Genomic DNA, 13,663 nt, shown 5'->3' with positions numbered 1-13,663 from the left:
AGTTGTGTTGCCAAACAGCATAATTTCACAGTCTCTTCCAATAGAGTGCAGTATCTTTAGTGCTGAATTGTTTGCAATAAGTCTCGCCCTAGATCACATTGCCAAAACTTCCCTCGTAAAAAGTATCATTTTTACAGACTCATTAAGTGCAATATATGCTTTACAGACAGAAGATCATCCATCTCATCCATATGTAAGAAAAATTCTTTCCTCCTTATCACACCTTAGGAAAAAAAAACAAAGAGTCAGATTCACTTGGATTCCTGGACATTCTGGAATACTCGGCAATGAACGTGCGGATGATGCTGCAAAACATCCGACTAACGAAAATTTTCACTTGCATAAAATACTGCTCAATGACTTCAAAAACATCAATAGAAAAGTCTCTGAAAACATATGGACGCAGACCTGGAAATCTCAAACAAACAATAAATTATATCAAATCAAACAACAGCAGAAATCCTGGAAATCAAGTTTTCGGTCAAACAGACATGAAGAGGTTATCCTCGCCCGGCTTCGCATCGGACACACACACCTCCTAATGAAAGACGAACCTCCACAATGCCCTCAGTGTCTGACCACACTAACAGTGAAGCACATCATCATAGAATGTCCACGATACCAAATTGCCCGCCAATCAGCTTTCAAATCGCATTCAAATGAGCCATTAAGCCTTGAACTCATTATGGGAGAAAAATCAAACGTCAGGGAACTCTTTTCATACCTCAGTTTAATAAACTTAACCAAACATATCTAATATGTCAAATCAGTAACAGGAAAACAGAAAATAACAAAACTTGAACAAGCGCAATATAGCCCAAGTTGCTCTTGCGCCATTAAACCCTAAACAACAACAACCTTCAAGGACTTTGGCAGCATTCATGGGAAACCACGCCCAAAGGAGAAATTACCAGAAGATTCCTCCCATCTATTGACATGACTTTCCCAAAGTCTCCTTCCTGGTTTTCACCTGGTCTGCAAGTTACATTCCTGATCACAGGACATCGGCCCTTTCAACAGAAATTGACAGCAATGGGAATTGAAAGCAATCCATTCTGCCACTGTGGCGAAGAGGAGTCATAGGGGCATCTCATGTATGAGTGTCCTGCTTATGATGATTGTAGGCTCAAATTTTTTACTGAAATCCAGGAGAACCCTCGTAACCATGAAACATACCTGCTTCAGAATGAAACAACATACAAAGCCTTAACGAGTTACACACAAGCTGCCGTTACCATCAGACGGGCAAAGTTTGCTGAACTTAGAGCTGCTCAGAACAATGACCCTCAAGTGCAAACACAAAGGGTCGGATAGCATTTAAATTAGAATTTTTAATCTTTTCTGATTAAGGACATCTCAGACAGTATGATTCTTTCCCTTTTCCTTTAATATAAATGAATAGGCGCATTATAGTCAAAGTTGCTTATGCGCCATGAAACCCCCACAACAACAACGGATAGCATTTTCCCAACTGATAAAAGAGAAAGACTGAAGATTAAAATACTATGCTGGCATCATCATGGTTGGCACCCCTTGAAAAGCTGACTCCCAGGGAGTGCTTGGCCCTGTGATTTTTGATCCCTCTACCCATCCCCTATTTCTCCTTACTCGGGTAGACTGCCTTCTCTATCTGTCCACTTTAGCTTGTTCCTCACATTCAGACTCCCCTTCCTCTTGTTCCCCAGGCCTTCTCTTCTCTCTCTCTCTCTCTCTCTTTTTTTTTTTTTTTTTTAACTTGGTCTTCGTCCAGGAAGCTCAGGCGACCCTGGCGGAGACCAGCCAGAGAATAAAGGGCAGCCTGGCTACCTCCTAGCGGTGTGTGTGGGCAACGTGAGGTCCCACCAGGGGCCCTGCGGCCAAATGCCAGTACACCCAACAGATCCTAACGCAATATGTCATATACAACAGACAACACTTTTCTGGCATTTACAGTAGTTCTGTATTTCTTCACAGCGTACATATGGCGCAGATGTGAGAAATCACAAGTGGCGCCTGACCCTAACACTATGCACACTATATCAAAGAATACGGCAAGGGAGTGCAGCATAACATTAGAATTGTTACTGAGGTCATCACCAAATTCTTGGCTGAATCCTTTGAACTGGAGAGGTTCGAATATCTCGCCCATTCATAATCTGGAGTCAAAGTTAGAAATAAATAACTATAGACTGATAAGTTTGACTTCTGTAATGGTGAGATTATGGAATCAGGGCTGGGAGAACATGCTTTGAGCGACCCGGGTTCAAGACCGTGACTCCTATTACGGTGCTTTATCTTCTATTCTCTCTATCTTGTGTCCTTGCCCGGATAGGACATGGTCATCTGACACATTCGTATTTGCTGAGGGCTGATGACGCCCTATGTGTGAGTCCTGCGGCACAGTTTTATCTCTGATCATATTTTAATTAAGTTCCAGATTTTAATGACATGCTTTTTATCGCTTTTATCCATCTAACTCAGTCAGATTTTATCCGACAATGACAAGATGTCAGCTGTTTTTACTTTTTTACAACTTTCTAATTTATATACATGTATATAAAATAAGACACATATTTTTAGAATATATACCGCCTTTTATACATATATATTTTCTAAACCTTTTTACCAAGTAACATTTTTTTAATGTTACCAGAATATTTTACCTTGTCTTGGCGCATAACAGCCATTGTTGCTAATGCGCCAGAAAAATCTTATACCAAACCAACCCTCTATCTTGTGAACTCCCTGGCCGTGTAGGCCACCCGGAGTATAAACAGAAAATTATTATTTATAAAAATGCAGTCCTAAAGGAACTTTTCTTATGAAGAAGATGCCCTTAAATGATCTCACGTTAGAATACTGGGAAACGTACTTTTAGACCAAGAAGCAAGAAACGAAATCAAATCAAATCTATTCCGATGCTGTCAACTGATTAACAAAGGTGTTGAATTGTGGAGCACTCAGACGTTTAAAAGTTACTGCAAATAAAGCAGAAAGCACAAGTATGTCCTTCTGTACAACAGACTTGATTTTTCTTTTGGACTAATTAAGACAATTTTACACAGCAGAATTTGACTAAAGAGTCCCTTGTGCCTCTAAACCCAAGTTTTACCGCTATCTTAGCCACCTGACTGAGACCCCTCGACGTGGGCACCTGTACGTGGTGAGGGGACCTCCCAGTGATGCTGCTGGGCTTCCAGATTAGCATCACTGGGATCTAACGCCCATACCTTGGTTCCAGGGTTACATCGTTGGAATCCGGCGTGTGCAGCCGTGCGCCGCGTGGAAGCGGAAAGGGGGATCCTGGTGGTTGAGGGGCCCAGCCTTAATACACCACTTTGGCCCCTGCTTCGACGAGACGGGTGGTCCCGGACCGGCTCGACTGGGATCAATCGGCGGGTGGTATTATACTGCTAGGGTCAACTGCGTTCCAATAAGTCTCCCTCCCTATGGTCCTGGGACGGGATAAAGACTTATTGGTAACGTGGGTATGGTGTTCTAAGCGAACTCGGCGTCCCATTCGTGTACGCAGTACCTGCTAGTTCACGAGTGGGCGCCCCCTCGTAGGGCTCCGTGGTGGGTGAGGTACTTAGGCATCAGACATTTTTCCTTTACTCTCATGAGTAATTTAAATCCTTCTTCTGGGACCCAACAAGGCCCCTACCTAATCGATCAGATGAGAGTGAGAGCAATTCTGCAAAAAGAGCCAGAACTGAGGATAAAACACCATCTATAACACCGCTTTTCCTCATTCTCCATTCTACCGGAGAGCAGTCAATTGGGAAGATGTCACCCTTCTTTATCCAGAAAGGATTAGAAGGGCTGGCAGGATCACCAAAATCTGTAAAACGGCTGCGTTCTGGCGATCTGTTAATTGAAGCTTCAAATACAAAGCAAGCAGAAAGAATCCTGAACGCGACATCCATAGAGGGAATACCGATCATTGTAACACCCCACAGAACTTTGAACTCTTCACGAGGAGTCATTTCAGAGTGGGATCTTCTTCATGTCTCTGAGGAAGAGATCTGCTCTGAACTAAAAGACCAAGGAGTGACGGCTGTCAAGAGAATATCAATGCGGAAGGATGGGAATCTCGTCCCTACCCGAGTTCTCATCATAACATTTAACACCCCACGGCCTCCAAGTTCCATCAAGGCAGGCTATTTAAACTGCCCAGTGAGGCTTTACATCCCAAACCCACTGAGGTGTTTTAAATGCCAAAAATACGGCCATTCACAAACGGCTTGTCGTAGTAACCCTGCCTGTGCTCGATGTGGTGTTAAAGACCACGAGAGCAAGGAATGTTCAGCTTCCAAACCGATCTGTATAAATTGCCAAGGAGAGCACCCTGCCTCCTCCAGAGCATGCCAGCGGTGGAAGGATGAAAAAGAGATCCAAAAACTAAAAACAGAGCTGAATATCTCCTACCCAGAGGCCAGAAGACGCATGCAACCAATAAATAGCAGGAAACCTTCATATGCCCAGAAGGTTTCTGCGAAGTGCACTATCGATACACAAACAGAGATGACTGTACCACCAAAAGAGTCATTCACTCCGATTGCACGCTATTTATTGAGTACACAAAAGCCCACCAAAAAAACGCAGTCAGCTGCCACTCCTATATCCGTATATCCGAGAGCTCCACCACTACCAAAACCAAGTGGTAAAGAGCTAACAGATAAAACAGAAACAATGGATGTCCAGCACAAGGAGATACCGGATGAATCAGTCTTGGAAATCTTTGCGGAGGAAGAAATGGACACGGGACAGCGTCCATTCTTCCCCAAAAAAGATAAAGCCAAGACTGATAAAAGTAAGCCCTCAGCACTTCGGAAGCCGCCTGATGGACCCACCAAGCCAAAATAATGGCTAAATTCCTACAATGGAATTGTCGTGGATTCCGGCGAAATACTGATGACATCAAGGCCCTCCTGCAAAAGCACGAGCCAGTTTGCTTTTGCTTGCAGGAGACTTATCTAAAAGCAAATGATGACCCCACCATGTATAACATCACAATCTTTCGTAAGGATAGAATTTCGGATGGTCTTGCTCATGGAGAAGTGGCTATCCTTGTGAGTAATCAGACCCCAGTTCAGCCCTTGCTAATTACAACCAGCATAGAGGCTGTTGCAATTCGCCTTACAGTGGGATTTTTATTAACGGTCTGCTCTATTTATTTGCCACCTGGGACTGACATCTCCCAGGAAGACCTTGATGATCTTGTAACGCAGTTGCCTCCCCCTTTCTTACTTCTTGGGGATTTTAATGGACATAACACCCTGTGGGGTAGTGCTAACATCAACGGAAGGGGACGAGTCATTGAGCGTGTGCTCAATGACAATGACCTTTCCCTTCTAAATACTGGAACAAACACCTTCTTCCACACGCCTACCCGTACCTTTTCTGCCATTGATCTATCTATCTGCTCCCCTTCTCTACTCCCTTCACTCACTTGGGAAGTGGAGGAGAATCCATACGGAAGCGATCACTTCCCTGTGAAAACCTTGTTACACAGTGGGAGACCATGTCTTCCTTTTAGGTTACCACGGTGGAAGATTGATCAGGCTGACTGGACTGCCTTCCAACATCAGGCAAATTTCGATCTTAGCACAGTCAGTCAAGAGCCGATCAATGATGGAGTAAAGTACATCACAGAAATCATCGTCCATGCAGCTGCTAATGCTGTCCCAAAAACATCAGCCCGGTTTCCACCATTTCCCAAACCTTGGTGGAATTCACAATGCACAGCAGCAAAAAAGGCTCAAAACAAAGCGTGGGGGATATTTCGCCGATATCCTACCACGAACAACCTTATAGCCTTCAAATGTGCACGAGCCAAAGCACGCTACATTCGCCGGCAGAGTCAAAAGGAATCATGGATCCGTTTCACATCATCTATTAACCAGGCTACCAATTCTAAGGTAGTCTGGGATAAAATCCGGAAAATGAAGGGAAAATATACATCACACCCTTCTTCAATCCTAGATTATAATGGATGCGCTATTGCAGATCCAACTGCAATAGCCAATGCTCTTGGGGAAACATTCTTTAACATCTCCGCAACATCTTCGTATTCCCCAGAGTTCCTGGTCCTAAAACATAAAATGGAAAAAGAGGCACTTAATTTCAAGTCCAAGGGCCTCTCTCCCTACAACGGGGCATTGACTATAGAGGAACTGAAAAGAGCCCTCACTCTTTCCAAAGCAAGTGCTGTTGGACCAGATGGCATTCATTATGAAATGATTAAACATCTTTCACCAAAATCTATGGATTGTCTGCTCCTTCTGTATAACAGAATCTTTATTGAAGGGCAGTTTCCGGACCCCTGGCGAAAGGCAATCGTTCTTGCCTTTCCCAAGCCAGGAAAGGATCCAAAAATCACCACCAATTATCGTCCTATTGCTCTGACCAGCTGTCTGTGCAAAATACTGGAGAGAATGGTTAATTTTCGTTTAATCTGGTATTTAGAATCAAATGACCTTCTCTCCAACCTCCAGTGCGGCTTCCGAAGGAACCGGTCCACTTTGGACCACCTTATTAGATTGGAAACATCCATCCGGGATGCTTTCCTAAAACGCGAACACTTGGTGTCGGTGTTCTTTGACATGGAGAAAGCGTATGACACAACTTGGAGATTTGGCATATTAAAAGATTTGCACAGCCTAGGCCTTAGAGGGCATCTCCCCGTGTTTATTCAAAACTTTTTAGCCAATCGATCTTTCCAAGTTCGTGTGGGATCCTCACTCTCTCGCTCCTTCAGCCAAGAGGAGGGAGTACCACAAGGATCAGTATTAAGTGTCACGCTTTTCGCCATCAAAATAAACTCCATCACAGAACAACTTCCTCCAACTGTAAACAGTGCCCTCTATGTTGATGACTTTAGCATTTTTTGTCAGTCATGCAACATGAGGGTTATTGAAAGACAACTGCAGAAAGCCATTGACCGCCTCAACTCCTGGGCACTTGCAAATGGCTTCAGGTTCTCGCCGGAGAAGACCGTTTGCGTACATTTTTGTCGTAAGCGTAATCTTCATCCTGAACCTGAATTAATGCTCGGACAAAATGCTATTCCAGTAGCAGCGGACACAAAATTCTTGGGACTCGTATTTGATAAAAAGTTGACCTTTCTGCACCACATCCGTGAACTTCGCACGAAGTGCACACGCGGGCTTAATATTCTCCGCTCGCTCTCCTCTACATCTTGGGGAGCGGACCGATGCACGCTTCTTCGGCTCTACCGTGCACTTGTGCGATCCAAACTTGATTATGGGTCCCAGGTATACTCTTCAGCCAGAGACAGTGCCCTTCGATGGCTGGACCCTGTGCATCATCAGGCTCTTCGTATCGCTACCGGAGCATATAGAACATCTCCTGTCCAGAGTTTATACGTTGAAGCAAACGAACCACCGTTATCGCTTCGACGTAAGGAGTTGTCTCTAAACTACGCTTTTAAACTGAAATCCCTGCCAGACCATCCTACGTGGCTATCCGTTTTCGAGCCACGATGGGAAAATTTGTACAATACCCGTAAGACTGCTAATCGTCCTTTTGGTATTCGCCTCCAAGAGCTACTTATAGAACTTGATATCAAGGTAGACAAGGTTGCCCAAACACCGAAGCAACCCCTTCCACCCTGGCATGCTCGTATTCCAGTATGTGACTTGTCCCTTAAAAACTGGGGAAAGTCGGACACTCCATCATCGGTCTACCTGCAGCTTCATTCAGCACACCGAGCTGAACATTCTGACTTCGTGCCAGTTTACACAGACGGTTCGAAGTCGGAATCATATGTGGGATCTGCTGCTGTCTTTAAAAACACCACTACATCGGAGCAGATTCCCTCCGAATGCAGTATATTTACTGCAGAGCTGCACGCTATAGAGTTAGCCTTGGATCACATTAGTAAATGCCAATACCAACGGTTCATTTTATATTCTGATTCTCTTAGTGTGTTACAGGCTTTAATAACCGTGAGATTTAATTCTCATCCAGTTCTGTCTAGCATTCAACAGAAGATTCACTTCCTCCGTGAACGTGAATATGATATCCGCTTCTGCTGGATTCCTAGCCACATTGGGATTAAGGGAAATGATTTGGCTGACACCGCAGCCAAATCAGCAATTCCCAGTAATATCCGCTGCCTGTCAGTCCCCTATACAGGCTACAGGCGAATAATACACGAGAAAATACACTCCCAATGGCAGGATTCGTGGAATAGACAGACTGCGAATAAATTATATCGTATAAAGCCTGTAATTGAACCGTGGCAGTCTAGTCTGCGCAGGAATCGTAAGGAGGAAGTTGTTCTTGCCCGGACCCGCATAGGACCCAGTCATTTGACTTATTCGTTTTTGCTGAGGGCTGATGACCCTCCTATGTGTGAGTCCTGTGGCACAGTTTTAACTATCAGACACCTTTTAATTGACTGTCCAGATTTTAGCAATATCCGTTTTACCGCTTTTAACCATCTGACTGAGCCGTATACACTCAGTCAGATTTTATCTGACAATGACAATGTGTCTGCTGTTTTTAGCTTTTTTAAATCAATAAAGGTTTTTACACGTATTTAAAATTTATACGTTATTGTTATTTCTTTTATTGATAAGCTTTTATTATATATCTGGATATGGTGACCTAATTACTTAGGTCACTGAAAGGATAAATTTTTATATATTACCTGGTCTTGGCGCATTATAGCCTTAGATGCTAATGCGCCAATAAAATCTAAACAAACAAACAAACAAACAAACCTGACTGAGACTTATACATTAAGTAGATTACATCCGACAATGACCATATGTCAAAAGTTTTTAAGTGTTTTACAAACTATTCATATATATACTTATCTAAAATAAATAATTTGCTTTTACATTTAAACTCGATTTTATTTATTTATGCATATATAAATATAATCTTTTGACTAGTTACTTTAGCAGTATAGAAAAGTCTCCAACTTACGTCCATTACTGCCTATGATTATTGCAGAGGCCACCAACGCAATTAGAGGAGGAGAGCTTCTCATGATAAGCAACTAAATTTCAATCGTTACTTCAAGGAAGTTCTTTTCCTCAAACTTACCTCATATATATTCTCTTTCTTATCTTGCTTCATTTTTTTTATATTTGGAAAAAAAAGCAGCTGCTTTGATGAACTTCAAATCCTTATCTTCTAGCTCTTCTTTGGTCAGCTGTAAATTTAAAAGACAAGATAAGCTAAATTTAACACGTATGACTCGAATAAACAAAAACTTTTAAAAAAAAAAGACCAGACGGTACTTTTCCCGAGGGAGAAATATGAGCAGAGCAAATGGGTGCTAAGAATGAAGTTATAACTTTATCTATCCTTATAAGTAACTTCTTATTTTGCAATTACGAGTACTTTTGGCCCCGAGTGCCAAGCGAGTGACTATAGCGATTCCTAAGCGATTTTGAAAGCGATTTACTTAAAAGAGCGGTTGATTATAGAATAGTGTTATTTTTCTGAGCTTATTTAATTTTGCGCTTCTGAAGTAAAGAAGTTAGCTCACTTGGCAGAAAGGCAAGACACCTTTCTTTTTGTATATAGGAATAACTCATTAACACACTAACAACTAATCTCTTTATCGCTTGGTCACTGGTGGCACCGCTCCTGCCTCCACGTGGCGGGGCTGGAAGTCTGGGAGAAGAAATCCACTCTCCCAGGGCTAAAAGGAGCAGTAATGGAAAACACAAAACAGTCCAGCTGCGGATCTACTGATCCAGATCTAGATAGGCATGACCTAGACCATGACTTAAACCCATCCCATGCCAAGAGACAAAAAAAAAGAAGGGACAGATTATTCTGCCCCTCTCTTTTTAATATTGCATTCCTCCACAGACCAACCACTGAGTAAGTTATCTCCATTTTTGATTCAGAAATGTCTCGAAAATGTGGCTGGCCCTCCAAAAATGGTTCGTCGATTAAGATCTGGAGATTTATTAGTGGAGATGAATGAACATAGACATGCAGAGAGACTCCTGAAAATTTCTACCTTTGGTGGAATTTCCACAAAGGTTACCCCACATGCCACCTTGAACTCCTCTAAAGGGGTCCCCTCGACGTGGGCACCTGTACGTGGTGAGGGGACCTCCCAGTGATGCTGCTGGTTTCCCAGATTAGCATCACTGGGATCCAACGCCCATACCTTGGTTCCAGGGTTACAACATTGGAATCCGGCGTGTGCAGCCGTGCGCCGCGACCCGTGGAAGCGGAAAGGGGGATCCTGGTGGTTGAGGGGCCCAGCCTTAATACACCACTTTGGCCCCTGCTTCGACGAGACGGGTGGTCCCGGACCGGCTCGACTGGGATCAATCGGCGGGTGGTATTATACTGCTAGGGTCAACTGCGTTCCAATAAGTCTCCCTCCCTATGGTCCTGGGACGGGATAAAGACTTATTGGTAACGTGGGTATGGTGTTCTAAGCGAACTCGGCGTCCCATTCGTGTACGCAGTACCTGCTAGTTCACGAGTGGGCGCCCCCTCGTAGGGCTCCGTGGTGGGTGAGGTACTTAGGCATCAGACATTTTTTCTTTACTCTCATGAGTAATTTAAATCCTTCTTCTGGGGCCCCAACAAGGCCCCTACCTAATCGATCAGATGAGAATGACACCAATTCTGCCAAAAGAGCCAGAACTGAGGATAAACCACCATCTATTACACCGCTTTTCCTCATACTCCATTCTACCGGAGAGCAGTCAATTGGGAAGATGTCACCCTTCTTCATCCAGAAAGGATTAGAAGGGTTGGCAGGATCACCAAAATCAGTAAAACGGCTGCGTTCTGGCGATCTTTTACTCGAAGCTTTAAATACAAAGCAAGCAGAAAGAATATTAAACGCGACATCCATAGGGGGAATACCAATCAATGTAACACCCCACAAAACTTTGAACTCTTCACGCGGTGTCATTTCAGAGTGGGATCTTCTTCACGTTTCTGAAGAAGAGATCTGCTCTGAATTAAAAGATCAAGGAGTGACAGCTGTCAAGAGAATATCAATGCGGAAGGAAGGGAATCTCGTCCCTACCCGAGTTCTCATCCTAACGTTTAACACCCCACGGCCTCCTAGTTCCATCAAGGCAGGGTATTTAAACTGCCCAGTGAGGATCTACATTCCAAACCCACTGAGGTGTTTTAAATGCCAAAAATACGGACACTCACAAACGGCTTGTCGTGGTAACCCTGCCTGTGCTCGATGTGGTGCGAAAGACCACGAGAGCAAGGGCCCCGAGTGCCAAGCGAGTGATCAAAGCGAATCTACAAGTGAATTTCAAAGCGACTTCTCTAGAGTTAATAGATTTCAGAGAAATTTCAAGTGTTTCATTTGCTAAGTTATTTATTTTCAGCTCTTCTAAATAAAGAAGTAAGCTTTTCAAAAAGAAAGGAAAGGTACCTTTCTTCTTCTTGTATATAGAAATAACACATAACACACTAACCACTAATCTCTAATCGCTTGGTCACTGGTGGCACCGCTCCTGCCTCCACGTGGCGGGGCCGGTAACCTGGAGGAAAAGTTATCCTCTGGGGCTAAAAGGAGCAACCATGGATTATGACAACTTTCCAGTACTTGAGCCTAGACGCTCATGTCATGACTCAAATGAACCCGAACGTGACGAATCACAATCTAAGAGACTACGCAAAAATGAGAATCAGCAGGAATATCCAGCGTTCCTCATATTACATTCTCTTTCTGCCAAACCTGTGAGTTCACTTTCACCATTTCTAATCCAGAAATGTTTGGAAAGCGTGGCTGGTTCACCGAAAATGGTGAAAAGACTCCGATCCGGAGATCTTCTAGTCGAAACAACTAAGCACCAGCATTCTCAGTCTCTACTGAAATTATCCACTTTCGGCGGAATACCAGTACAGGTCACCCCTCATGCCACTTTAAATAGCTCCAAAGGAGTAATAGCAGAGTGGGACCTGATGAATGTCACTGAAGACGAGATAGTAGAAGAACTAAAAGATCAAAAGGTAGTTCAAGCAAAGCGGATAATAATTAAAAAAGATGGTGAACTTGTTCCCACTAGGAATATTATCCTCACATTTAGTACACCAACCTTACCATCATGTGTCAAAGCCGGATACCTTAATTGCCGAATACGTCCCTACATTCCGAACCCAATCAGATGCTTCAAGTGTCAAAAATTTGGACACGCGCAAACAGTATGTCGAGGAGACGCCATCTGCCCAAACTGTGGTTCTAAAGCTCATGCACAAACGGACTGCAATGCAGAAACGCCACAATGCCCAAATTGTAAAGGCCAGCATCCAGCATACTCAAAATCATGTGAACTCTGGAGGGTAGGAAAAGAGATCCAGAAATACAAAGTTGAGCAAAAGGTCACCTACCAGGAAGCTAGGAAAAATGTTATGCTCAGTATGCCAAAAATTACCTATGCTGCGGCAGCCAAAAAATACCAGTCAGCTGCAACACAAACGGCAGTCACAGTACCTCCATCCATCTCAATTGCTGATTGGGCCCGATCAGTGCTGTCGGTCCCACAGCAGCCACCTACAGAACAATGTAAAGTGACTTGTGCTAACAATACTCCGCTAACAGTCCCACCAACTGCAACTGATACTCTACCAGAAACTGTGAAATTGAAAGCATCATCCCCAAATATTGCACAACAACCATACTCAGGAAATATGGACACAGATGCTGGTACCCCGCATGATGAGACAATATTAGATTTACATGCAGAAGATGATATGGACCTTGGGCGTCCTAGCTTCCCAAAAAAAGAAAAGATGAAACCAGAACGACACAAGCAGGTTGGATATAAAAAACAGACAGAACCATACTCAATCCCAAAAACTAAATAATGCAGAATATTATACAGTGGAACTGTAGAGGTCTACGAAGCAATATATTTGATATTTATGACCTAATCAAACAGCACAGTCCAATCAGCCTCTGCTTGCAAGAAACCAATCTAACTCCGCAGGTGACTCCAGTGATTAAAAATTATAGTATCTATCAACAAGACAGAAGCAATACTAACTCAACCAGAGGAGGTGTAGCCATACTAGTTGACAACAAAGTTCCTACAAAACAGATCTCCCTGCAGACCACATTAGAAGCTGTAGCCATACGTATTGTTTTAAATTTTACTTTAACCATTGTCTCTGTATACCTTTCCCCAAACAAAGAATTCACTGTGAAAGAACTGGAGGACCTTATAAAGCAGCTTCCATCTCCTTTCATTCTACTAGGAGATTTCAATGGGCACCACACTATGTGGGGATCTCCCCAGATAGACAAACGAGGAAAACTTATTGAAACAGTTCTTGAGAGCCAGAATCTCACATTATTAAACACTGGTGCTGACACTTATATTCATTTTCCCACCGGAGTATCTACTGCCATAGACTTATCAATATGTTCCCCAAAACTATTCCCAATCATTCAGTGGATAGTTTCAAGTAACCCACTAAACAGTGACCATTACCCAATTATTTGCAAATTGCAAACAAACAGAACCACACATATAGCCAGCCGCATAAAATGGAAATTTTCAAAAGCAGACTGGAACAAGTTCACAGATTCAATTTCCTTTGATAATGAAGTCATCAAAAGCCAGTCCATAGATAAAGTTACCGACCACATTACTGCACAGTTAATAACAGCTGCAACCTGTGCTGTACCAAAAACCACAGCCAGTCC

At 43.3% G+C, this 13,663-nt stretch overlaps 1 protein-coding gene across 1 annotated transcript in view; it reads right to left on the bottom strand.

Annotated features, from left to right (window-relative positions):
• LOC150081094 (astacin-like metalloprotease toxin 5) overlaps positions 1 to 9,026 on the bottom strand; it is a 78,507-nt gene extending 69,481 nt beyond the window's left edge. Inside the window, exon 1 of the mRNA XM_090380916.1 lies at positions 8,938 to 9,026. Within this exon, the coding sequence (XP_090237042.1) occupies positions 8,938 to 9,001 (64 nt within the window). The 5' untranslated portion in view covers positions 9,002 to 9,026. The remainder of the gene's footprint in view (positions 1 to 8,937) is intronic.
• Between the last annotated feature and the right edge of the window lie 4,637 nt (positions 9,027 to 13,663).

The sequence above is a fragment of the Mastigoproctus giganteus genome, chromosome 9, assembly GCF_048544385.1.
Source record: "Mastigoproctus giganteus isolate SK-2022 chromosome 9, ASM4854438v1, whole genome shotgun sequence".
In the NCBI taxonomy this organism is placed as follows: domain Eukaryota; kingdom Metazoa; phylum Arthropoda; class Arachnida; order Uropygi; family Thelyphonidae; genus Mastigoproctus; species Mastigoproctus giganteus.
Note: the sequence above shows the minus strand (reverse complement) of the source record. Positions and strands in the feature narration are given on the sequence as shown.